This window comes from Budorcas taxicolor, chromosome 2 (genome assembly GCF_023091745.1).
Source record: "Budorcas taxicolor isolate Tak-1 chromosome 2, Takin1.1, whole genome shotgun sequence".
Lineage (NCBI taxonomy): Eukaryota > Metazoa > Chordata > Mammalia > Artiodactyla > Bovidae > Budorcas > Budorcas taxicolor.
This window is the reverse complement of record NC_068911.1, coordinates 61,697,013-61,723,661: the sequence shown is the minus strand read 5'-3', so window position 1 is coordinate 61,723,661 and position 26,649 is coordinate 61,697,013. Positions and strand designations below refer to the sequence as shown.

The window sequence follows — 26,649 nt, the reverse complement described above, 5'->3', positions numbered from 1 at the left end:
TGAAGGTATTACAAGAAAATGATGTTTTACATTGTTAACACTTTTTTAGAACTTTGGAGTTTCCAAATGGTACAAGTGAAAAAGCTAAAAGGAAAGGAATGGGTAGTTTCACCATCTCCCTCTCTTTAGTGGTAAACCAGCTTAACACTCTGGTGGATAATTTTTAAATGGTTCTAGGCTGAAGGAATAAATTTTGAGTTCTTTTCCAGACAGTAGTTATTTTGTTAATGGGAGATGCCCTAAGGTTAGACCTGTGCACCCTACTGAAGCTGAATGTCTAACTCGGACAGTAGATCCTTGTATGCAATCATATGGTCAGTGCAAATGTACAATGTTCCCTTTTCCTGGCTGGCTCCACAGGCCTGGTGATTTTCCACACTGCCAGGGATCAAGAGAGTTGCAGCAAAGCTGTAGTTATGCTGCTGGGTAATTTAAGAAGCCGCTGCAAAGAGCATTTCAAAAAGTTCAGTTTAACAAATAAGATTTTCAATTTACATCTGTAATGGGTACGAGATTTAATTGAAGGTTTACTCATACATCATTGCATGGACACATACATGCCCAGCAATGCTTCAGGTGCTGACGTTTCTATTCAAACATTAGATGAGTAAACTTAAGAACTGAAATTCAATGGCGTATGTACCCATATTCAGATTAAAAATGCATTTTGGAAATTCTAATTGGCTAATATGATGGATTAAGGAAGCCCAGACCATGCTCAATTCCAATTCAGCTGCTCCTTTCAATGTAGGGAAAAGGCATTTAGGTAACGATCTAAATTATGTCTCTTAAGGACATCCAGTGTTTTTCTTTGTTTGTTTTCATTCTTGAACAAATGAATGCTTAGACATGACTGGAAACCATGAGAAGAGAGAGGTATTTTTCCATCAAGACACAAAGAAAGTTTTGAAAGGCTTTCATTTTATCCGTATTATCTGATGTTCCTATAACTAAAATAATTTTGGCCAATGCATGCATACAGATTTGAAAGTTCAGTAACAACTGTCAAAGACAAGGTAACAAAAAGTTTCCATGAAATTATTAGATGCACTGTTGAGAGAATTTATGAGAAAAGTTATAAAATATTTAAGAAAAAGGAAAAACTACCTTATAGAGTATGAATAAGAATTTAGTTCTATTCTGAATTTTATAATAGCACGGAAGAAGAAATGAAATGATGACAAATGCTATTAATATTTTCTATGGAAAAGTTACTACCTTCAGAATATTATACTTTATATTTCTCAATAAGGTATATTCATATTTCAAACAACAACAGCAAAGAGCCCAAGGTGTACATAGTTGACAATGAACTATCTTATCCAAAGAAAAACACTATTCAGAGTGATGGGAACAGCAACTGGATCCACCAAGAGAAACTGAAATAAATGAGTCACCTGTTACCTGTTTTATTTAGTATTTTGTCTCCTCAGGGTAAAATAAAACAAGAAATAAACTATTTCAGGAATATGGGCTGAAGAATAGGTTTTCAATAGATGCTAAAGTACTAAACAAGATAGGGATTCACTTGAGGATAGCTTATGAGAAGTGATTCTTCTACAGGACATTGAAAGAAGCTACACAGCTTTGTTTGGAAGAACAGGTTAGTATCTGAGATAGAAGATGGTCACCTGCCTTCTGGCCTTTCCTGCTTTTCTTTTTAAAATAGTGGCTTGAGAACACTCCAAACTTGGCTCTAGGATTAAGCTTCTATAACATAAAATTCAGAGCCAAAAATAAGTCTGAGAAATATGCTTTTTTTTAAAAAATAGAACTTTAAAAAACCCAAACAGCAGAACTTTTTATTCTTAGGAAAAAAAGGCATACAAATAACCAAACAGTACTTGCTGATGATTATAAATGCAATTAAAAAAAAATTAGTGGTGTTAAGTCTCTGAATCTAAGTAATAGTGATATATTTGCCTATTTTTCTGGTAAATGGGCTAAAAAAATGTCACAGGGCCTTTCTCAGTGACTAGTGAGGTAATGGGAGAAGGTAATGGCAACCCACTCCAGTACTCTTGCCTGGAAAATCCCATGGACAGAGGAGCCTGGTGGGCTGCAGTCTATGGGGTCGCACAGAGTCAGACATGACTGAGCGACTTCACTTTTACCTTTCACTTTGATGCATTGGAGAAGGAAATGGCAACCCACTCCAGTGTTCTTGCCTGGAGAATCCCAGGGATAGGGGAGCCTGGTGGGCTGCCATCTGTGGGGTCGCACAGAGTCAGACACGACTGAAGCGACTTAGCATCAGCAGCAGTGAGGTAATGAGCTTTCTTGATTTAAAAACCAATATCCCTCCTCAACAGCCAAACACACTGACTGACATCCTTTCAAAACCCTTCTGTCAAAGCTAAGCTTGAAAGGCTGTTCAGTAACTATCAGATACCTCCTGACACTGAGGCAAAACAGGTCCGTGACACAAATTAAGAGGGCTTAAGATGAAAAGGAAAGCACACCAGGCTGGAAGAATTGCAAAATTGGAAATCTGGACCTGTTTGAATGTATTCTTCATTCTGTAAAGCAAAGTGGAAATGAAGTGCTTTCGCTCTCCAAATAGAGGACAACACATTCCTTACTCTTGCACTCAGGAGGCTGACAGGTGAGGACTGCAAGGCTCAATGCAAGGCAGCGTATCTGGAACGTTCCTATCCTAAGCATCATTGTGGGCTGTCCCATGTCACACTCTCACAGGACAGCAGTAAAATGTCAGGGAGCATCTATACTTTCAAACTTTAAATTTGCTTTGAGTTTTAGGACCTTCCCCCAACTCTACCCGCAAACAGAATCCTAACTGGAAACTCAGTCTAATAAAACATTGAAAACAGGTCTGGTTAAAGCATGTAGGTCTAGTCCCAGTCTCACCAGTATTATTTTACTCCAACTTTCTCACTTGAAAATGAGAAAAGATTTGGAGAATTTTAGTAACTTGCTTGAACCTCTACAGCTAAGACCAGAACCCAGATCTCCTGCTCTGGTTACCAAGTTTGAAATAAAAATCCCTTTTAAAAAATATAAATGATGTGCCAAATATTACATAGGATATTCTTATATTAAAAATGCTTTGTTGTTTACCTGGAAATCAACTTTAACTGGGCATCTTGCATTTCATCTGTTCCCTTCTCCCATTCCCTTCCAAGGATGTCATGGCTATAGCAGTGTTGATTCTACTGGTCCTTCTTCTTCATGCAGGCTTACCTGCCACATTTAACATCTTAGGACTTCAGTTAGGAAACTGGCGGCTCAGAGGTTAAAGCGTCTGCCTGCAATGCAGGAGACGTGGGTTTGATCCCTGGGTTGGGAAGATCCCCTGGGGAAGGAAATGGCAACTCACTCTAGTATTCTTGCCTGGAGAATTCCATGGACAGAAGAGCCTGGTGGGCTACAGTCCATGGGATCGCAAAGAGTTGGACACGACTGAGCGTTAGGAAAGTGGTCCCTGAGTGGTTTTGTGGATGGGTAATATAAAAACTATTATATATTATATAGTCATCTTGCTATTACCTTTTTGTATGGATGGATATGTATATACATATTTACTCTTCTCAGCAAAAAAATTTTTGATTCAACTCTGTATTTATATAATACAAAATATACCATACTTGCAAACTAAAATAAAGAATTTTAATAAAGTGCCTTCCTCTGCTCTCTGGGGTGATAATTGCTTTATTAAATAAAGCTTTATTAAATAAGTATAGCTTGATATTAATATTTATTAACTTGATTTATAATTATTTTTATGAGATGCAAGGAGGCTACATTTAACACCAAAAGTAGTTTAAACTGAACTGCCTTCCTTTCTTTTGAATTTGTAAGGAAATGTAGTATTTTGAATTTGTAACAAAGGAACACTTACTTCTAGGTAAAACTATTTTATCCACCAAATTTATTTCAAATATAAACAAAGTCCTTTCTGTCCCCATGTGTTCAGAGTAAGAGCATCATATATAAGAGAAAAATGAATATGCAAATAAAATAAAATCATCCATTTAAAACGTGTCAGTTTCCTTACATTTTGACCATGGACATGGCATCAAGATTTCCTAATAATGCAAAGGAGAAAGACCTATATGAATTACATAGCAAGTTGTCATGAATCACAAAATCCCTTAGTAATGTTCACGAAGAGTCTTAACATCATGAAGCAAAAATCACTGGTATTTTTAATCTATCTCTGAAGACTTTCACAAACATTTCTGAATTATTCTGTTTTCCATTCTGAAATTCGCTCTTTAGAGATGCTGGCTTCAAAATCTTCACAACACTCATTTGAAAATTTTTATTTACCCTTCTGTCTCCCTCAACTTCTAACACTTACTAAAATGGAAAAAAATAATGATATCCAATAGCATGAGAAGTTGATATGTCACTTTATTTAAAAGGATTCTTATAATTAGTCAGGAATCAGTGAATCTCTGCCTCACATCAGAACCATATCACACTAACAATTGTTGGCGGTTATCAAACCACTGCAGTCCAAGTGGCCTCCTGAAGCTGGGGTTAAAAGCTGGCCTCTGGAAATCAACTGTTCTCAGCAGAGAAGAATATTTCAGTGATATGGAAGCCGAAATGGAGACTATAATCTTTTGTGATTACCCTTGAGGCTGAAGCAAATGCGAAAAGGAAAGTCTATGAATTGCTGATAATTTCCTGTGATGATTGATTCCCAGGAAATTCTGATATTACTCTTGCTTGTAACCAAAATGATGGTTCCCCAGAAGGTGTAGCTTCAAAGAACTTCACATCTGGCTATCACAGTTCTTCTTCAGAGGCTACTCATCCATTAAAGGGGCTGGTCTTGTGAAGTGGCAGCTCTCTCAGAAGACAATGGAGGGTCTGATTGCACAAGGAGAGATGAACTATGTGCCACAGGCTCTTTCTAGAAAGTTCTTTTATGAAGGAACTGATTTAAAATGTATCTGTTTTAATCCCTCCCTTCCTGCCCTAGAAGTCTACAGATTGATACATTTCTCTGCTATTCCTGACAGCTATGGAGCTAGAATATCTTGGCTTGTATATTTTTAAAGTTTTAATTAGGCTATTGTTTATATTCTAAGAAAGGACAGTTTTCATACATATGTACATAACTTTAAGGGATAGAGTATAAATCTACTAGTCGTTTTTGAGGAAGCGTTGAGTTTACAGGTAGATGTCACACTGAATTTACAATTAGTTATTACTGCACAGGTTGCATGGGTTTTTCTCATATGGCTGGCAAATTTAATTCAAATTAAATTGGCAAATTAGATAAAAAAAGAAGGCAGTATGGTGAAAAGATTTCTGTAACAGTCAAAGAGCCAAAGAATTTTTAGAATATACCTCCTTTATCAATACAAGAAGGATAAATGAACATGTGGACTATTTTGAGCTTAAAATGCTTTTAATTTCCATTTTAACTAATATCAATTTGATTAATAATGTGAGAATAAAGGTTCTATATTTGAAAGTCAACAGTAGTTTGAAAATATAACAGAAAACATCTTTGTGTCTTTGGTGTCAATGACCGTGTGTCACAGGTGCAAAGCTTTGGGGCTCAAAATATCTTTATACGTGGCCTTTGAAATCTAAATATTACTGAAGATAAATGGAGGAAAAAGGAATCCAGCCAAACTAGTTGTGGTTATTGCCAACCTCCACTCAATATACCTTCTCCCCAGCACTGCTCAAAATTCATTATTCCTCTTCATTGTGTTCAGGCAGTCAGGTGATTCTGGTCTTTAGGTATGCACTACTGTTATATCATTCAAGCTAATGTAAATTGAGCGCCTGCTTAGTGCCAGACATGACTTCTTCAAGCTGACTGTAAATTTAAAACTCACGATGAGGTCTTAGCCATATTCTTAGCATCAACCTTAGTTAGGATTGCTCTAATGCATAATTCTAGCTGCAGGGATAAACATATCTTGATTTATTTAAGGTAACTGGTTAAGAAGATGAGATCAAAGAGATAGAAATATTGATATAAATATTTATATTATTTATAAGAATACAGCTTTTCTGTTTGGGAATCACCTCATAAACATCTCATTTGAAACTGATGGGTATTTTAAATTATTAAAAATAGGATGGTGGTATGTTATATTGTTTCAATTTTTTCACATTCACTAAATTCCAGAAATTTTCTAAATTGTCAGTCATATCCTCAATACTCCATAAATATAATAACTCAAATTTGCATGATATCATGATATAGACTAGGAAGGTATTAATCATCCCCTAGTTTTATATTGAGGAAAAGTAGAACCAAGTTGCTTTTTTCAAGATCACAGAAAACAAGTCCATTGTGGTGTTCTGACTCTTGTCAAGTGCTCCTTCCCTATGTAATGAAATAGACTGCTCTTGCTTTTGCTCCCCTCCACTCTGGTTCCTGCTCCCCAGGGTGGCACGAAGTAGAGTCCAAGGCCAGGTAGGACTGTTAGAAGACTCACTTTGGAACATGTCAAGCAGCCTTATTTCTCAGATCAGAGGGGATGTTCCAAGTGGTTTGGGGGAGGAAGTGGGATATAAATGCTGAATGACTGACTGACTAAATGAATGAATGCTGCTGTCGCCTTTAGAAGGTAAGTATGTCAAAGTTGAAACGTAAGTATGTATCATGTGATGATGGCTATTAGTAATCATTTTAACATCTAATAGCTTCAGCTCATTTTGGAAATGGAAATTTTGTGGACTTGATTATCATGACAACGAACCCTTTTACATATTATGGAAATTTGATGTCTACAAAAGGAAAACAAAGAAATTAGACCCAGATACAAGTTTTGAATTATTGGAGACTTTCTGTATATATCTAATTATTTGTAAATCACCAGCCTGTGAAAGAGAACACATATATTTCCTGCTCTACCTCTCAGATCTTCACTTGGCTCTAGAAATGGTCCCTAATAAGAGAAAACAAGGATGAGACTGACAAGACAAATTCATCTTCTGAATGGAATATACTGCCAAGTCTGATGTTAGGAGCCACGAGGATTTACTGGATACTTTAAATAATATGCCCCACATGAACAACCTGTGAGAAATACACACATTTAAATTCAGGATACTGTAAGGGTGGAGAATCAGCTCTTGCCTGTCTGATAGTTTTTACTGCCCTCTTTTCATTGGCAGAGATGTCTATGGGAAGAAATGAGAAGACTAGATTATATTCTACAACCTTCTGCTCCACAAAAAGGATACCACAAAGACACATGTATGTGTTAAAAAAAATTTCATTGTAGAATGTCTTTAAAATACACTAAAGCCCTCTGATACTAGAATCCATGAAAATAAGGTATTATTCACATAATTTATATTCTTTCACGTTGTCTCAAGCATCAGAATGTAAAAAGGAAGGTAAGAAAACTTAAATTGACAGCTAAACCTGGTGAAAAAAAAGTATTTTTCCAAGATCCCTACTGAGCTCTGCAAAGATGTTGAAACTTCACAGATTGCTAAATAGCACTCCAATTCATCTTTAGCACCCTCAAAAGCCACTATGAAAATACAGGGATTAGAATATTCCAAAACATGTTTTTCCCTTCCCCAAAGAGATTTGAGATCTAATTCTGAACATAAGAATCTAGAGAGAAGAAAAAAAGTCTGTGCTATTGATGGGTTCCCAAGCTTTTGATAAAGGTTTCTCAAAGGAACACCACCATCAGTGATTGTTTATAGAGCAACTGATTTAGAAATACTGTTTCTGGGCTGGAAGCAATGTTTTGTACAATAATATTCTGCCACATTTTATATTTATTAAGTTCTCCTACTTTACCACAGGCATTAAAAAGCCTTGGTCACTGCAAGAACCTAGGAACAAGGTTGTTGTTGGTTTCTTCTTTCAATTAGCTGGAGATTTGTTAAGAATAAGATACATTTTTAAAAAAGAGGGCCTGACACAGACACTTTTGCCAAGTTGACTCTACTCTAAAAAACGCTGACCTGGGACAGCTCCAAGACTGAAGATCTGTCTTGCCAGAAAATCTCATGTGCCCTCCAAGTACACATAATCCTTGAAACTCTAGCACTGAAGATGAGGCTCCAGAGCCATGTGAGGTTGAGGCTAGGATAATGAAAGGGACATGAAAGAGGACACAGCATGGTGGAACTATGGGTTCCTCTTTTCACATGCTCCTGAAACCTTGTGATTCCTGACCCTGTAAAGGTCCACCAGGGTCTTAACCTGATGTTTTTTGGCAGCTTTTATCAACTGACTTCACTATTCATTATAAGCAGAATCCTCTGTTATCTGATGACAAATTAAATAAGAGGAAGAAGTAATATCTATCAGATAGTGAAAGCAGCTTCTGTCTTATTCACTATTAATCCTCCTTAGCACAAAGACTGGCACATGTAGACATTCTACAAGTGGTTGTGAATGCATGTTTTTTCCTGGATGCCTTGAACAAATAATTTCATTAAGGACAGAGCACATATATGGCCACATATTATGTAAGCATACATGCATATATACATACCATATCAATAATATCTATATATTCTAAAAGGATTTCAAGAGTGAAAAGAGAAATGGGATATTTGAACACAATCTAAGGACTTCACTAAATTGATATAGATTTTAAAGGCAGGTAAAAATGGAATGTTCTAGATTACTTCAGGTTTCCTTACAGTAACATCTCATGAGAAGCATGGCATGAATTCACAGCAAAGTGAATGTGAGCTTGATTCCTGATTTCTTTATTTTGGACGTCCTTGATAAATATATGATTATTTCTACTAAAAGAAAGAAAAAATTTAAATAGTCATTGAAATCACAAACTATGAACTATCCAGAATCTCAAAGAATTTAGAACAATAAAATAAATGGTAAACATATTTTCATTCTACAACTTGTTATGGATGATTCAAAGAATCATATAGCAATTGGGGGCTTTATACAATAGAAATAATCTTTATTCTTCTCCACATATTTGTTCATGAGTCAGGAAAAAAATAATTTCAAGGTAGGTAATAAAAATCCTTTTTTTTTTTTTTTTTTTTTTCACAAAAATAAGATCATTGTGCTTCTTGCAATAAAGTATCAGTGATCTTCATTGTGCATATCCTTTCCTGGAGGAGATGCAAAAACATGGCAGGACTCACAAAGACATCTGAAATAAACAGGCATGGAAAATACTGCCAGTCAGCAGAGAAACTGACAGATGACTGTGGTCTTACAGGGGCTCTTGATTATAGCTATAGCTCTGGAGCATCACACAAATATATCTGTGCATTATCTAATACGTGACTGTCAAAAAGAAACTTGAAAAAGTTGGACATGATTTAGCAAATGAATAATAACAAAAACAATATATAGGCTGTACATGTGTCTTAGTCTGCTTGAGCTGCCATAACAAAATACCATGGACTGGGTGGCTGAAATAAGAGAAATAAATTTCTCATAATCTTGGAGCCTAAAAGCCCAAGATCAAGGGCACCGGCACAGTCAGGATATGATAAGAGCTGTCTTTCTGCTTGCAGATGGCTTCCTTTTCACTATGTTCTCACACGGTGGATAAAGAAATAGCTTTCTGGTGTCTCTACTTAAAAGGGCACTAATCACATTATGAGGGCACCACCCTCATGACCTCATCTAACTAAGTATCTCTCAAAGGCCCCATTTCTAAGTATTATCAGGTGTTAGAGCTTCAATACGTGAATTTGGGGAGGAGGACATATTCAGTCGATAGCAGCATGTATGTAGGTATGCCTACAAAATGGACCTGCTTTATCATATTAAGTTGACATGATCCATAAGTATGCAACTTATTTAAAATTTGAAGATGTCTCTTATTAAGGATAACCGTGTATTATCCAGGTATAGAATACCAAGTATTAAATACCAGGTATTATCCAGGTAAGAGAAAGAGAAAAATGGAATCTACAATAAATGATTGGGAGATTCCGATTCTAATAGGAAGAAATAATTATATACATTTGGCAGCTAAAAATAATCATGCACAAAAATTAAAGGATGGCCATGAAGTACTTTGCAAATTGAAGTAAAGTGAATAACAAAATAAAGAAAATAGTTCTATTGGGATGAAAAAATTCATTCTTTCGGGCCTTTCTTGAACACTATGGAGTTCAGTAACTATTTTCACTTTATCTATTTGTGGGGGGGTGGTGGTTATTATATTATCTTGCCTTTTCTTACTTATTAATTCTATTTCTTATAAGTTTCTTGGGCACTATGATACTCTTGTTTTAATTTTTTATTTATTTCCTTCCCCAAACCCAGTACTCTTTAGTTCATATATTATGTTTTCATTTCAAAAATATGGAATTAACATTCCATAACTAATGACCTTGATTTTAAACTAAATGCTCCTAAGACTAGGACCTAGGACAAAGAATGCAGTTGATATTTGTAGAGTTTCCATAACATCCACACAGAGAAAGCCAGAACTATAGCTAGAGAAAAGTTTATATCTAATTACTCCTTTTAAACTAAAAAAGGATGACAATTCTCAGGAAAATAAAAGTAAACACCTACTCTTATCACCTTGTCCTTAGGGCTCAGAAATGCTGAAATTCTCTTTGATAGATGGGGTACCAGGGACATTGAAAACTGAGGAACTAGAGCCCTTTCCTCCATCCTTCCTTCAAAAAAGTTTTATTGAGCAGCTGTGCCAGACACCAAGCATACAAAGATAAACAAAATATAGCCCCTGTACTCAAGAGTCTGACATTCCAGTGAAGATTGATGGTTAATCAGGGAGAATATGGTGCAATTGGGAGTTACTCTGGGAATACAGAGGATGGGCACTTAAGTCAGACTGGAAGAATCATTGCAAGTTTCCTGTGAAGGAGGTGCTATCTATGTTGGGCCCTGAATGACAAATAAATGGAGGCTGGGTAGCATGGTGGAAGTGAGCCTCAGTGACTTGCCTGGCAGGAAAGCCTATCAAATTTTAGATAAAAAGGTCAAGATCTTTAAAAATTTACATTTTGGTTTGCTCAGTCTTTCACCCGTAAGAGGCTCAAATAGTGCCTCTGTGAAGCACAACTCCTTAAGAGCAGAGTTAACATCCTCATTCTCCAGACATGCACCCTTGACATACAGTCCACCACAAAACATCAGTGAGCCAAACCCCATCTTCCCTAGCATGTCTCCTCAGAACTCTCCTTCAAAAGTGTTCTTGAATTTTTTGCTCATTCTCACCTATAAACACCGAGAGAGATTTTGTCAGTTGTAAGGGAAGATGGCCACTGTATGAATCCTGTGAAGCATGTATCTTCTTTGCATACAATTTAGTATAGAATAGCCACCTATTCTGCTTTCAGATATGACAGAATCCCAATTCACTCTTGCTGTGTTTATTGTGTAACAGTATCATACTCCACTATAAAAACAGGAGGAAATCATTACTTCACATATGTATTTTAAATCCACTTAGAGAAAACAGCAACACTTGGAACTTAAAAAGCTTTCAGCTATGGTCTCAGAGTACAGTGTTCATTCTTCTGATAATAGTTATGAGTTAAAATATATTTCTTATATTTACTAATATTATTCTTGATTTAAGAATGAAGTGATTATGGTAGCATTTCATGTTGGTTCTCAAAGAGCACATAGACTACTGAGTAGAATCTACTTTTAAAATTTGCTAATAAGAAATTATAACTTTTAAAAATACATCCTGCTTCATAGATATTGTTTGCAGAGGTATATTTTACACATTCAAAAAATCCTTTCCTCTTTCTGCTTAATGATTCTGCTGAAAATTGTCTACCAAGTTGCCAAAAAGAGCGCAGAAGATTTCTGATTGAGCATTGTTCACACTGAATGAGGTGGGAGGTGACATGGAGCAAAAGAGCCAAGGACACGGAAGAGCCAGAACATCTGTTGTGAAGTTAGAAGATTCTAATTCAAGACTCAGTTCTTCCTTCACTCATGCTTTTGCCTCATGTAGACAATAGGAATAATAATCATGATCGATTAAAATGTTCTAAGGTCTGACTCCTTTGACGAATGTAAAACATCTCAAAATACAATAATCCAGTATAATTATTAGTAGTGATGTAAAACTATTTTCCTAGGAAAGTGTGGACAGTGACTTCTGTGAAATTGCCCTGGGAAGTCTGTTGGGTGAATTAGACATTGGAATGGAAAAGATGCTAGGAAAAGGATTAGAGTAATTGAAACTTCAAATCAGTGAAAAATCATAGGTAACCCAATGATTCCATAAATTCAGGGTTTTTTTTTGCAAGATGATGGAGGATCTCACTTAAAAATTAAATGACTTAACTTTTAATACATTCCCAGAAGAACTCTCTATCCAATAAATGCCTTGGATATAATATATAGAGAATAAAATGATTATATCAGGCAGTTCTTTGCTATATTCTTCACTTTCATGAAAACATATTTTCATTTGAAAGTTACAAGTTTATTTGCCTCTAAGAAGAAAAAACAATGAAATTCTACTAGTAGAATTATTCCTCGGATTTTCTCAAATATTAACATGCTGCTGCTAAGTCACTTCAGTCGTGTCCAACTCTGTACGACCCCATGGACTCCAGCCTACCAGGCTCCTTTGTCCATGGGATTTTCCAGGCAAGAGTACTGGAGTGGGGTGCCATTGCCTCCTCCCAAATATTAATATATCATATGGTTAATTGCTGTGGTGGCTCAGATGGTAAAGAATCTGCCTGCAATGCAGGCGACCTGAATTCGATCCCTGGGTCGGGAAGATTCTCCAGGAGGAGGGCATGGCAATCCACTCAGTATTCTTGCCTGAAGAATCCCATGGACAGAGAAGTCTGGTGGGATCTATGGGGCTGCAAAGAGCTGGGCATGACTGTGACTAACATCAGTGCATCTGTAAGCCCTATACAACATTAACAAGCCACTATAAGGCTGTTTCTTTTCTGAACTTATAAAATATTCTTTCCACTGTTGGTTTACAGCCATTAAAAACAGAGAAGTATATGTAAGACATTTAGAAGTTCTCTAAAAGTGACTTAGAGAACAGCGCTAATCAGATGGTAGGTTCCTGTTATATATGTACACAACATGCTTCTAGAAGGGGCTGGAAGAATGCATGCCAGCTGCTGAGAGCACTTTTCTCTAGTGAAGGGAATGTGTCTACAGCAGTAAGGAATGGTGACTTTGACATTTTGCTTTGAACGTTAATGTTTTATTTGAATTTTTGAAATAAGTACTACTTGTGGTTAAAAAAAAAAAATACAGAGAGGTAAACCACCATAGGAGACATTTATGCTTACTCACATTTTCAGTTCTGTTTTCTGACAGTGACTGGACTTCTGCAGTGGTTATAAATGCTGTCTTTCAAAAGTACATTAATCAAAACACGAATATCTAATAAATGTTTTCAGAAGTATAGCTTAATTATGTCTGGAACGCATCACCCATGTTTAGACAGAGGATAGAACAGGCATGCTTCAGTTCATTCTCTAAAATGGCACAATGTGTTGCTTTGGCATGGCCACTCCTGATGGATTAATGTGAGCAGGGCAGGTGTGATTTATCTTACTGAGCTGCTCCACTTCACTAGAAACAGTGTTCACCATTTTAGGCCTTTAAGAAAAATTGTGTGACTTGTGTCTGAAAAACCCCAAGAAGATGAAAACATTCAACCATTTACTTGCTAAGTCAAGGCCAGTGCTCTTTAAAAAGCTGGCTGACCAATGACCCTTGAATTACCTTACAAGGCCTAAGTTACGACAGAAGGCCTGTCAGCAGATTTTATTTACAATCCTTGAGGAAAAGTCCTGTTGCTGTTTTCACTTCATAGAGAAGATAAATCTGCAGAAGGAAATATTTGGCAGTGCTTCAGATGTCCCCTGTCTGGTGATGCTGATAATGCAGTTCTTTTTCTTGATTATGGTAGCTTCTATTCTATAATGTTGGATCATTCATGTAGACCATCATGCCCCAACCGGCAGTATTCATTGACTGAACAGACATAATTTATGCAATTATCTGAACTGGTTAACCTTTTCTTTTACTGTAAGCTTAGAAGTTGGGTATGGACAGATTTTGGGCGGAATTCTATTGTTGAAGGGTGTCATGTTCCACGTGGCATACCTATAAAAACTGTCTTTCATTCAGATAAAAGGTTAGCTGCCCTGAATAAAGAACATTGGAAATTACAGGTAATTCACTGATATTTATCATGTTTTAAAAGGAATGTCAAAGTATCATGTGGACAACTAACATGTAGATCCGAAGTGAATTTTTTCTTTTTACTAATAGCATCAGATTCACATAATCTACAATAGCTTCCAAATAAAATTTCTGTTTGTGTAAGAGTCTTTATTTAAAAAAATCTTCCAAATAAAAATGTCCCCAGAGAGCTGAAAAATACACTTTTTTTTTTTTCTTTCTAGTAGCAAGAAAAAATCAATGTGACTTGAGATCTCTAAATTGTGCTCCTGAGCATGGGAACAGCATCCCAGAAATAACATAGGTTCTGAAGTCCCTGAAAAGTCTATCAAAATTACACAAAGCAACAGGTGAAAGTTGCCTGCGTAAATATTTGTAAAGTAAATATGCTGGCTTTGTTTGGACTAATTCTCATGGGTGAAGCATTATCTTGCATAATACAGCTGAGTTGCATAACCAATATATGGTATAAAATTACACACTTGGGCACAGGTCACATCTACTGCCTATTCACAACTGCAATGAAAGAGATTGAGGAGGAGATTAATAAAATAAAAATGCATATACTCACTGTGTTAAAATTTGGAAAGAGCCCAACAGCAGAATTACTGTCCACTGGAAAAGACATAAACGGTTTGATATCCAGTGAAGGCTGCATCATCAGGGTAGGTGCACGCACAAGAGCAGGAAGGGTAGTAGTATGGCATGTACTGCCTGCCAAGAACAAAACAAAAATGAATGTAACCTCTTGCTCACATCCATCTCTCTCCCCTACTTGAAGCACAGAAACAAGACTGCTGAGCTGCAACCTGCAAGCAAGGGTTATGCTAAGTCGCTGGACATGACTTCGCAACTAAACCACCACAGAGTTATGCTGGCAGTCAGCAAATGGCACAGGAGGAGAAAATACTGTTAAAAAGGGTCTTCTTGCTCAATGTTTAAGACAGTGATACAGGATGCTTCCCTATGGCAAAGGCCAGGGCTGCTCAGACTCTGCTGAGACACACAGTACACAGACCCTGCTGGCATGTGGGGTAGAATAGCATCCTCTTGTTCAACTCTTGCCTCCAACTGGCCAAAAAATGTAGGAGAGAGGAGGGGAGGAGCCTCTTGAAGCCAGATGCTCTTTATTACTCATAATTATTGACTGGTCAGTGGGAGCATTTTATGCAAATCAGAGATAGGCATAGGGTTTTCACCCAAGGAAGAAACCTTGGACTCATAGTTAGAGTCTACTTTCAAGAAAGTTATCACTTGGACGATTTGTTCTCTAAAAAAAAAAATTAGAAGGTTGTCCTTAGTCTAGACACTGGAGAGTTAGAGAATTCAAACAGAGGGATAATGTGGCAGGGTTTTGGAGGGACACAGAGGAGTTGGAACTAAATTTTTTATTTCACCTTTTATTTCTAATGAGCCTTGCATTATTTTAGTAACTAGCCCTTTAACAAGTCTATTAGTTGTCTTTACATATCCGGTATAAGCTGTCTGTAGGAGATTTAAAACACTGCCATCCACCATAACACATGTTTTTCTTTAGTCTGCAGTCTCCACATACCGCAGATCAGTAACTGCTAGTGCAGCTGGCTCTCTGGGAGACAGGCTCTGATATGCCCTTTTTAAATAAAATATGCCAGGCAGATAAAGATGAAATTCACACACTTAGAGTGTACAACTAAATGATTTTCAGATATTCAGAGTCCTGTGCAACCAGGACCATAATCGATACTCGATTTTCATGATCCCTAAAAGAAACTCCATACTTATTAGCAGTCACTCTCACTTTCTCCCAACACCTCCAGCTCTTGGTAGCCACTGATCTACTTTCTGTCTCTACAGATTTGTCTTTTCTGGACATTGCACATAAATGAAATCACATAATATGAGGTTTTTCGTGACTGTTTTCTTTTACTTGGCATGCTTTTAAGATGCATTCATATTGTAGCATGTATCAGAATGTCAGTCCTTTTAAATGATTAATAATATTCTATTGTAGATGTACCATTTTTTATTACTTATTCATCAGTTAATGGATATTTGGGCTGTTTCCACTTTGGGGCCATTATGAATAATGCTGATATGAACATTTGTTTGTAAATTTTTGTGTGACAATGTTTTTAGTTCACTTAGATATACACCTAAAAGTGGAACTGGGGATTGTTGGGTCATATGATAGTCAAATGGTTTAACCTTTTGAGAACTTTCAGGCTGTCTTGCAAAATGGCTAAACCATTTTATACTACCACTGGCAGTATATGAAGGTTCCAATTTTCTCTGACATGCTGATAATGTGCTGTGCTTAGTCACTCAGTAGTGTCTGACTCTTTGGAACTCCATGGATTGTAGCCCACCAGGCTCCTCTGTCCATGGAGTTTCTCCAGGCAAGAACACTGGGTGGGTTGCCATGCCCTCTTCCAGGGACTCTTCCCAACCCAGGGATTGAACCTAGGTATCTCGCATTGTGGGCAGATTCTTCACCATCTGAGCCACCAGGGAAGCCCAAGAATACTGGACTGGATAGCCTATCCCTTCTCCAGGGCATCTTCCCAACCCAGGCATTGCACTGGGGTCTCCTGCATCGCAGGCAGATTCTTTATCAGCTGAGCTACCAGGGAAGTCCTGCTGCTGCTTCTGCTGCTGCTAAGTCGCTTCAGTCATGTCCGACTCTGTGCAACCCCATAGACGGCAGCCCACCAGGCTGCCCCGTCCCTGGGATTCTCCAGGCAAGAACACTGGAGTGGGTTGCCATTTCCTTCTCCAATGCATGAAAGTGAAAAGTGAAAGTGAAGTCACTCAGTTGTGTCGGACTCTCAGCGACCCCAGGGACTGCAGACTACCAGGCTCCTCCATCCATGGGATTTTCCAGGCAAGATTACTGGAGTGGGGAAGTCCTATAGGACCACAAATAATTACATGCCTAAAATCTGTTGACTTCAAGGAGAAATGAACAACATGGGAAAATGCTCCGACTATTAAAATTTCCATCAGTCTTTTTTCAGAGTGTCTCAGAATAGCTAAAATTTTTATTTCAGTGATTTTTTTTGGTAATGAATTTCCTTAATAAACTCTGCATCATTTTTCAAATCATTTCAGAACATTATTGGCAATAGTGTTAAAAGACTGTCATACCTTATTTACATTGATCCTAAAAACAGGAAAAATGAGAAGAGCATCTAAAGCATTTATCTCTAATGGCAAGTCTTTAGGTCAATCCATGCATTAGGGAATATAGAGTAGGACTCAGCAAAAAGAGACTCAGCTAAAAGTATAGATCAAACAGAGATGTTCTTTTTTTCCCCTAACGTCAAAGTAAATACTCTATATATTTTTTCACTTAAAAAAAAGTTCCTTCTTTATTTGATATATATTTGACTGTCTGTGATGTGTAAGGCCCAAAGTAAATACTTTGATCTCAACCGGGCATTCACATAACCACCTTGCATTTAATTACACATCATTCTTCTGATTAGGTATGTTAGATTCCTTGCTAACTTCAGAGCTTGTAGATCCAAGATGATGTATTATATCAATGTGTCAAATGCTACAGAGGCATTTACTAAAATATTTATCTTAAAAGCTTTGCTTCAAAATCTTAGCTAAGTTGAAAGACAGATATTTCTCATATTAGATCAATGGCCTTTTAAAATTTATAGCTATTATAGTTGTCAAAAGTCTAAAGTATAAAAGTATACAGTATACTATAGCTGCCTGTTAAAAAAGAAAAGACCTAAAATGGAGTCACTTGTGCTAGTACCTAACCTAACTGCAGTTACAACCTAGGAATGTAAACCCAAGAATGTAATCCTAACCAGTTAAGGTGGAATCTTCTGGTGAGCACCAATGAGGCGACTGGTCACGTGGGCCCTCTCCATCAACCAAAGGAAGATGCGGTAATCTTTCACACAGACCCCTTCTGTCCCCCATAGATAGGTTATTAAGGTTTGAAATAATCCCTTTTGTTTATGATTTTCTGGTCATGCCTTTAAAAATCATCAACTACAAATCGTCATTTGCCATTAGCACTTGCCATCCTCCTCTACAAGGATTAAATCAGGTGTTGCTGTCGCTGCTGACTTGCAGCATCCCCCTGAAAGGAGCTCAGAGTAGAGAGTAGAAGTGACATGCTCTGTGCTCTGAGAAAATCTGCCAGAACAGGTCTTCAGACAGATATTTTCAGGATCTGATTTTTTATAAGGACAATTCTTGCATCTCCTCATATCTAGAAAAGAACTAAAATCCTTTATGGTGATGCTGATTCCTCATGACTAGCAGAAACCTTCTGCAAAAAATATTTATTTGACTGCATGTACTCCCCCTTCACCAAAAGGACATACACACTGACTTTCCCCCATATCTCACTGAAGTAGTTTCTCAGAGCTATCTGAATTGCTATCTCCTGGGCTATAGTCTTCATTTTGCCCCCAGTAAAATTTAACTCACAACTCTCATGTTGTGCATTTTTTTTTAGGTTGGCAAAATCTTCCCTTTCTGTAGCCTGTTCACTGCAGGGATGCTGTCTGATGCGTGAATCGTTCAGTAAAACCAATCAGATCTTCAACATTTACTCAGTTGACTTCTGTCTTTTAACATGCCCAATGAACAAATGTATAATTATTTTGCCACTGTGGGTCTCACAAAGGGAAGCAAAATTCTTTCTCTAAGCCCACAATGGTGGCTCTGATAACACAGTAATACATGGCCCCTGAGAGCCTGCAAGAGTCACTTTGTACTAACAAACTCAAATCAAATAGACTGCAGCATGGAACTTGACAAACAGATTGCTCCATCCACAAAGGTCAGAATGCACAATGATCCCCCTTATCCAATCAAATCTCTGTGCTAATAAAGACAGGGCTTGAGAACTACTTAGCTGCCACCATTCATTAGCATAAAAAACTTAGCAGTTGTTTACCATTTCATTAGCATTTTAATGACAGACAATTTGCCATGTTAAACACAGATTGTTTTAAAGTACTGGTAGATCTTCTGAATAAATATTAACTATGCTTTCATCAATTCCCTCACCTCAACCCTGCTGTTTTCACTTTTAAAACCTGCTCCTTAATACCACTTTACCAAAACTGATTGCTTCAAAGGATGTTTCTGCAAGTGGAAAATGAGTAGAATAAACTGCACATTTTGCACAAGTTAGTTTGAGCTTTGACCCCTCTGTCATCTTATTCCAGATTCTGCTGCTGCTGCTGCTATTGCTGGGGAACATTTCTCCTCACCTCAGGATGCCCAAAAGTCAGTGGGAGACACAAGCAGCAGTTGGGCCAAAAGGCATTGCACCCTGCAAGAAAATGTTTAATTTTTCTAAAACTCAAGGACTCACGGAGGAACAAAAAGACTGAAAATATAATGAGCAGGTATTTCAACACAAAGGGTGGTACAATGTTCCTATTATGATGCTATTCTCATGGGACAGAGCCAATACTGTCTTTTATAGCAAGGATTTGGCAATATTATGTAAAATACTTCCCGTGTGTATTTCTGTCTCAAAGCTTAGGATATTATCTTATATACATCATAATAAATCGAGTCATAATAGGGATCCACCTTATTTTATATCACTATAAATATACACTCATTTATTTATATAAAATTCCTTTGAACAACTCAAAGATCTAACAGTCACCCCTCTCACTGTAGAAATTCTGCACATCCATATATTCTCCCATAAGAATGCAATTAGCTCCCTCTCATAAGTTTCATTTTCATGGCAAAAGCCAAGTTGTATTCATCATACTGTGAAACCAATAATACGTGAAAATCAACTCACTTACTGCCTCTGTAACATAATAGGTGCCTTATTATGTCAATGGATTATGCTATAATCCAGCACAATAAAACCTCAGTTGAGGACCAGGTAATACTGGAAATGACTGCTGTAGTCTCTGACCTTTAGAAACAGACCACTGAAGGTCTATTTAGGTTTTAGCTAGAGGTTCTTCGTTATATAACAAAATACAAACAAACAACACACCTCATTAAGAGGGTATGCCACAGTCAAAGAAAATCTGCATGGAGAAGCATTTACAGAATGAAATCAAATCTACATCTGTAGCCTGTAGCAGGAGTTCCTTCTGATGCCATTGTTATCAATATGTATGTTTGCTTTAGTGAGTACTGAAATAAAAGAGTTCACATACTATAAAAATCTATTAGGTAGAGACAATGTTGATTATAGAATTCACAAAGATTTCTTTAAAGAAATTAAAATGAGTGGCATTTCAGATTTTCCACTAAACTCAGATTTTTCTTTTCATTTCCTTTCTAGTTTTGTTGCCCGTTATGTTGAGTAATTTTCCCTTTTGCCTAGACAATCACCAATCAACAGCTCCTCCTCTCCTTCCCTCATCATTTCCATTCTTTTATCAGTCTGTTATGTGAGAAAAACAAGAAACAAAGGGTGGAAGAGGGAACAATGTGAACAGTGTATGTGACTGATAAATGATTATGCTTCTGAAAAGGCCACACAGCATAGTAACAGAGATCACATTTTTACAGTGTATATACTAGGCACTATCCTTAACACATTACATATGTGTGTATACATGTCTACACACATATAAGTATATACCATATCCATATATACTCATTTACATATAAAATTATGTACTTATATAATTTTATCACATATCACTTGTATATTAATATTATTATTAAATATATACTTAACGTATATTAAATGAATATGTGCACAACTATGTACACAAAGGTACTTACAATAATCCAATGAACAAACTATTACTAAGCCCTATTTTATAGATGAGAAGCTGAGGCTCAAAGAGGTTAAGACAAATTTCACATAGTTTGTATAAAAAGGAGCCAGGATTCAGACCCAGGAAATCTGACTACTTAATTCTGTTTTTACTTCTATGCTATGGTAACAGAATTGAATATCTGAGGATATCTCAGTTGTACAGACACATTCTCTAGCTGTAGATAGAAACATCTTATCAGCAAACTATGAGATTTAAAATCTAGGATTTCCTTTGCATCTAGGAATGATTTAAAACTTTTATTTGAGCTCAATGTAGTATTAATACTGAAATAATGAAAATATATAAGATTTTTTAATGCTTTATCAGTTCAGTTCAGTCACTCAATAGTGTCCAATTCTTTGCAACCCCATGGATTGCAGCATGCTAGGCTTCCCTGTCCATCACACATTTATCTAAAAATAATTTTCCCCAAATAACAGCATTATTTAATTCAGTAAATACTTATAGAAGATCAACTGTACAGGCATAGTGCTGATAGGGAGTATAAATTGAGTCAGACAGAATTTATTTTACTTGCTAAGAGATAATAAAAAAATAATAACTACCATTTAATGAGATTCTACTCTATGCTGGGCACTGTGCTAGGGATTTGTGGCCCTTATTTTATGAAATTATAACACAACTCTATGAGGTTGGCATTATTATCTCCATTATACAGTTGAGAAAGGTAAGGCTTAGAGCGATTAAGATCATTTAATATGTGGTAGGGCCAGAGTCTAAACTCTTTGTTTAACTCTAAAGCCCATGCCGTTATTCCAAACAGTAGGCTATTTATAAAGTTATGTGGAAAAGATTCTTGTCATCAAATATTTAGAGAAGATGCTGGTTTCAACAAAGTCTGAATAGGTACTATGAATGTCTAGGGAGATATAGCTTCTCCCCTCAATTTGAGAATGAATCAATCCTTTTTATTTTCACAGGGGTCTGGGATAACCATGATACTATGGCAAATCCTTTAGGCAACGCTGTTTTGTAAACATTAAAAGCACCTATTCAGGAGAACACTGATGACTTTCAGGTCTACCATTTTCTTGCTGTATGACCGTAGACAAGTGATTTTACTTCTGTATACCTCTATACCTGCACTGAAGGACTGGTAGGAGAACTAATGGAGATTATTCTATGCAAGGTACTTAACCCTGTGCCTAACACCTGTCAAGGGTTCACTAAGCTTCAGTTACTGTAGTTAGGAACCATTCCTATTCCTCTGCTGCTGCTGCTGCTGCTAAGTTGCTTCAGTCGTGCCCGACTCTGTGCGACCCCTTAGACGGCAGCCCACCAGGCTCCCCCGTCCCTGAAATTCTCCAGGCAAGAACAATGGAGTGGGTTGCCATTTCCTTCTCCAATGCATGAGAGTGAAAAGTGAAAGTGAAGTCGCTCAGTCGTGTCCGACTTTTTGCGACCCCATAGACTGCAGCCTACCAGGCTCCTCCGTCCATGGGATTTTCCAGCCAAGAGTACTGGAGTGGGGTGCCATCGCCTTCTCCCCTATTCCTCTGACACTATGCCATATCTCTGGAGAGCATAAATAGTTAAATCCATCAGTACTTATAAAAGGCAAGATATGTCAGTGGTCATATATTATTAACAAAATTTTAAGGAGGCTCCAGTGAGAAAGAAATTATATCTGGTTAGGAGCTGGGATCATAAATATTTCCATAGATGAACTATCTCTTAAGACAAACCTGAGGAATGGTTAATATTTTGAGAGGTGGGTATGGGAGAATGGTGAAAGGGACTGCATAAACAAAAAGCATAGAAATATGTGTTAAAATTTAAAACTTGCTTAGGCACTCAGGAATTCTTACTGTTTCTGGATCAGAAGGTCAACAGTAAAGAGAAAAGCAGAACATCTTTGTGACCTCGGAGTAAGCAAAAGTTTCTTAAACAGTAAACAAAAAAGTGATAATTATAAAAGAAAAAAGTGATAAATATACTTTATTAAGAATAAGAATGTAAGGATAAGACACAATCAAGGGAATGGGAAGACTATTCAGAGAGTGTGAGATAATATTGACAATATACACATTTTGACAAAGGACTTGAATCTAGAATAAAGAACTCCTACAGATCAGTAAGAAAAAGAACACAGGAGGAAAGCTGGGCATAAGACTTGAATGGACACTTCACAAAAGTAGACACTAAAACGTCCTATAAACATATGAAAGGCACCTGACTTTATTAGTTATTAGGGATATTCATTAAACTATGAGATATTTCTTCATACCTCATTGTAACCATGGTTACAACAACAAGCAATGCTTGTTGTAACCATTGTTTCAATGGTTACAATGAAGAAAGAAGATTGTCAAGTTCTGACGAGGATATGGTACAACTAGAACTCTTATCTGATATGTAAGTTGTTATAATTATGTTGAAAATGATTTAGCAATGTCTACTAAAACTGAATACACACTTACGCTATGACTCAGCAATTCTAAGTATATACCTAATAGAAATGATCTGTACAAGAATATTCATAGCAATACTGTATATAATAGTCCCAAACTGAAAGTTCACCAATTAACCCATTAACAATAAAAAGAATGATTCTGGTATGTTCACATAACCTAACATTCACATAATGAAATATAGCAATAGGAAAAAATGGTATATGGTGATATGAAACAACAAATAAACCTTGTAAATGTCATGCTGAGAAAAAGAACTAAAATAAAGAAGCATATCAACAAGCTGTATGGTAGCGTTTATTTAAAGTGCACAATCAGGCAACACTAATCTATGCTGTTTGTTCGAGTCCTGGCTATTCTTGCAGGAAGAGTAGGATGAGGTTAGGGAAAGAGCATGAAAGGGACTTCTGGGGTGCTGGAGATGTTCAGTTTGTAGTTCTGTTTCTCAGCTGTGCCTGTCTGTATACATTCATTCAACTGTGCATTTACAGTACGTGCACTTTTCTATATGTTACATTTCAATAGAAATTTTTAAAAAGTGATGTGTTCGATGTTATTAATTTTAGTAAACTACTTTGATACATATAGGAAAAATTCCTCAATAAGAACATCTTCAAATACTGTCAAAATACTTTATACTTTTAGGATAAATAAGTTTTTTAGTTATTTTTTCTACCACCAGCTTGATTTTACTCAAAATGATTTGTAAGAAAATAAAAGTTCCCTTTAATATCAATGCTTCCTTGATGAATTTCATAAGTGGATAGAGGAGACTGACATAGAATCCAGTGATGCCAAAGAGAAAAAAATGTGTTTCTTAGAACTCTGGGTCTTTAAAATCCTGACAATTGGCAGTTTTACGCCTGAATTTCCCTTGGGGCAGCTCAGGGTTCCCTCCAAAGTGCTTCAATAGTAGCAGCATCCTGGCAGAATGGTGAGTTTAAAAATAAATCCTTCTGAGTACCACCTTGAAGTTTATAAGCAATAATGAAGTGCTGCATCACAAAATAGCAGTGAAGCCACATCATGATAGATTTTAAGCCACAATGTCCTTTGGGTTTAGTAGTAATGCGCCAGCTTCTACACAAGATGATGAATCTTGTACTAAGAAGCAATGGATGACTTTTTGGATGTGTAGCAAAACAATACATACAGCTCAGGGGTGGTTCATTTATATCTGAGTATTTTGTCCATGCACTTAACATCTTATATTTAAACACTGAAAAAAAATCAGTAAGATTTATGTACTACACAGTACAAAATATAATTTGATTAAATGTGTGACGTACTTCATTAGCTGCAATCCTTTTTTAAAGCAGCATCAAAAAATCTGAGAATTACAGAATTTAAGAAAAGACGACAACTAATTCACAAAAAAGTCTTAAAAACCAATTGCCTTCTTTAAGTTAATTTAAACAGTTTTTGCCCAGGTTATAGTGCTCTTCCATTGTAACCCACTATTATTAGCATGACCACGCAAAAAAGGAAACTCAAAGGATAACAGAGTCCTGACAGGTGCTTTGTCAAGGTTTTTGAAATAGTTTTTAATACACCTGACTTATCAAAAGGGAATGTCATATGCTTCATTCCTAAATTACTAAGTCTTTAGAGAAGCCAAAATTATCTCCAGACAGGGCTTTACTAAAATTGTCTGAGGTCGAGACTGGATTGGGAGGTCAGTAGCCTGACGAAATTTTCTGGCAAAAAAAGACGTAGGGAGATGGTCCTGAGCTCCGTTTGCCCAGTGACTACTGTCTATGGTGTCAAGATGCTTTCATGAGGTCTGACGCCTTTTTTGGTTACAGGATACCAAGGAACTCCTTGCTCTCCCTTTATGGCATGCTAGGGACCTACTGGCAGTATGACTTATTTTAGAAACTTTCCTAAAAATACAAACTTTCCTAGGAAAGACCACTTACGTTTCTCAAACTGCTGAATATTTCTAGAGGAACTTTATTTCATAAATTCTTAGCAGGAAACATAATTTAGGAGTCTATCCTTCATTTTACATGAGGAAAATGGGATTAGGAGAAATTAATCCAGCACAGTAACTGTCTAATGGTAGAATTTAGAGTGCATTGCCCAGAGACGTTGTTTCAAATATTTGTCTGTACAAAGATGTACAGGAATCATATACTGAAGTCTTTACATTTTTTTACAAATTAAAATAGATTAGTATTCAGGCTGTTTTGTTTTTGTATATAGACGGAAACGTAGAAGCACTCATTTTTAAATGAGATTTTAATTTTAATGGCTTTATGAGTATGAATAATGGAAGAAATTAAATGAAAGAGAAAAGCCAGTGTGGCCAAGAGCCAACATTTCTTCCCCTTTTAAAGAGCAGCAGAAGATTGGTTACAACACCTAATTTTAAATAATTATTTTAATATTCCCAATGAGGGGGAAAGAAGCGAACAACAAAACCCATTCAAACTATGCTTTAAATCATACTGCTTGGATCAATATAACTAATTAAAATAGCTTCATATAGGAGGTACACACATTTCTGCTGGTGGTTTTTATACTGAATTTCTAGCAGAATTGCAACAAAGATTCTCTCTGAAAAGACACATTTTTCCAAACAGTGGTGGCAACTAACCTCTATTGGAACAGATCAAAGCAGCAGGGCCTTGTGGCCTCTGGCTCTATCTTTAGGCCTCTCCTCTGCAGCTCACAGGATGGGCCCACCTGAAGGGGCTGCAAACAGCAACTCAGGAGGTCAACACACCGGGCTGCTGCTTCAAATTCTATACCTCCAGGACACAAAATGTTTTGCCCTCCAGGTTCAGAGAATTTCAGTTCTTGCATTCAGTGTTTAGGCTATCAACAGGTAAGAACCAAAGAGGCGAAAAGAAAAGAATAATGGTTTACTTAATTGCCCTTTTTAAAAGATATTTTTCTCCCAGAATCTTGCTCGATTTAAAGAAACAGAGTTAATATTTGCTCTGCCGGTATTCTCTACACACACCTTGGTAGAAAAAAAAAAGGTTTCCTTAGCTTAACTATTAACCAAACATTTCAAAGCTATTCAAAACCCGGTGTCCATATTAAAAAAAAAAAGTTAACAGGCTCCTAGAAAACACAATTTGGGAATAAAGGGAACAGTAAAAACTGCACTAAAATCTTGTTCCGTTTTTGCATGTATATATCATGGCTGCCATAATTATAACGCACTGAAGAGAATTCAGAAAAAAAATTCTAGCGGAGTATTATAATCATGGTGACCATCATGGACGAGGCCACTCTTGGTCCTCTATCAGCCGGAAGCCATTTTTATCCAGGCGCAGAAGAGATGGCTTCCACTTGGCAGTATAAATATTCCACCTGTGTAAGCAGTTAT

General features: G+C 36.8%; 1 protein-coding gene across 8 annotated transcripts in view; it reads right to left on the bottom strand.

Moving 5' to 3' along the window:
- Positions 1 to 26,649, bottom strand: part of ZNF385B (zinc finger protein 385B) — a 352,923-nt gene that overhangs the window by 82,247 nt on the left and 244,027 nt on the right. For 6 of the 8 annotated variants that reach the window (XM_052655478.1, XM_052655486.1, XM_052655517.1 and 3 more), the window contains one exon: positions 14,685 to 14,827. In XM_052655478.1, the coding sequence (XP_052511438.1) occupies positions 14,685 to 14,827 (143 nt within the window). Of the gene's footprint in view, positions 1 to 14,684; positions 14,828 to 22,706; positions 22,761 to 26,649 lie in introns of all 8 variants that reach the window. The other 2 variants (XM_052655509.1, XM_052655525.1) reach the window with 1 other exon arrangement.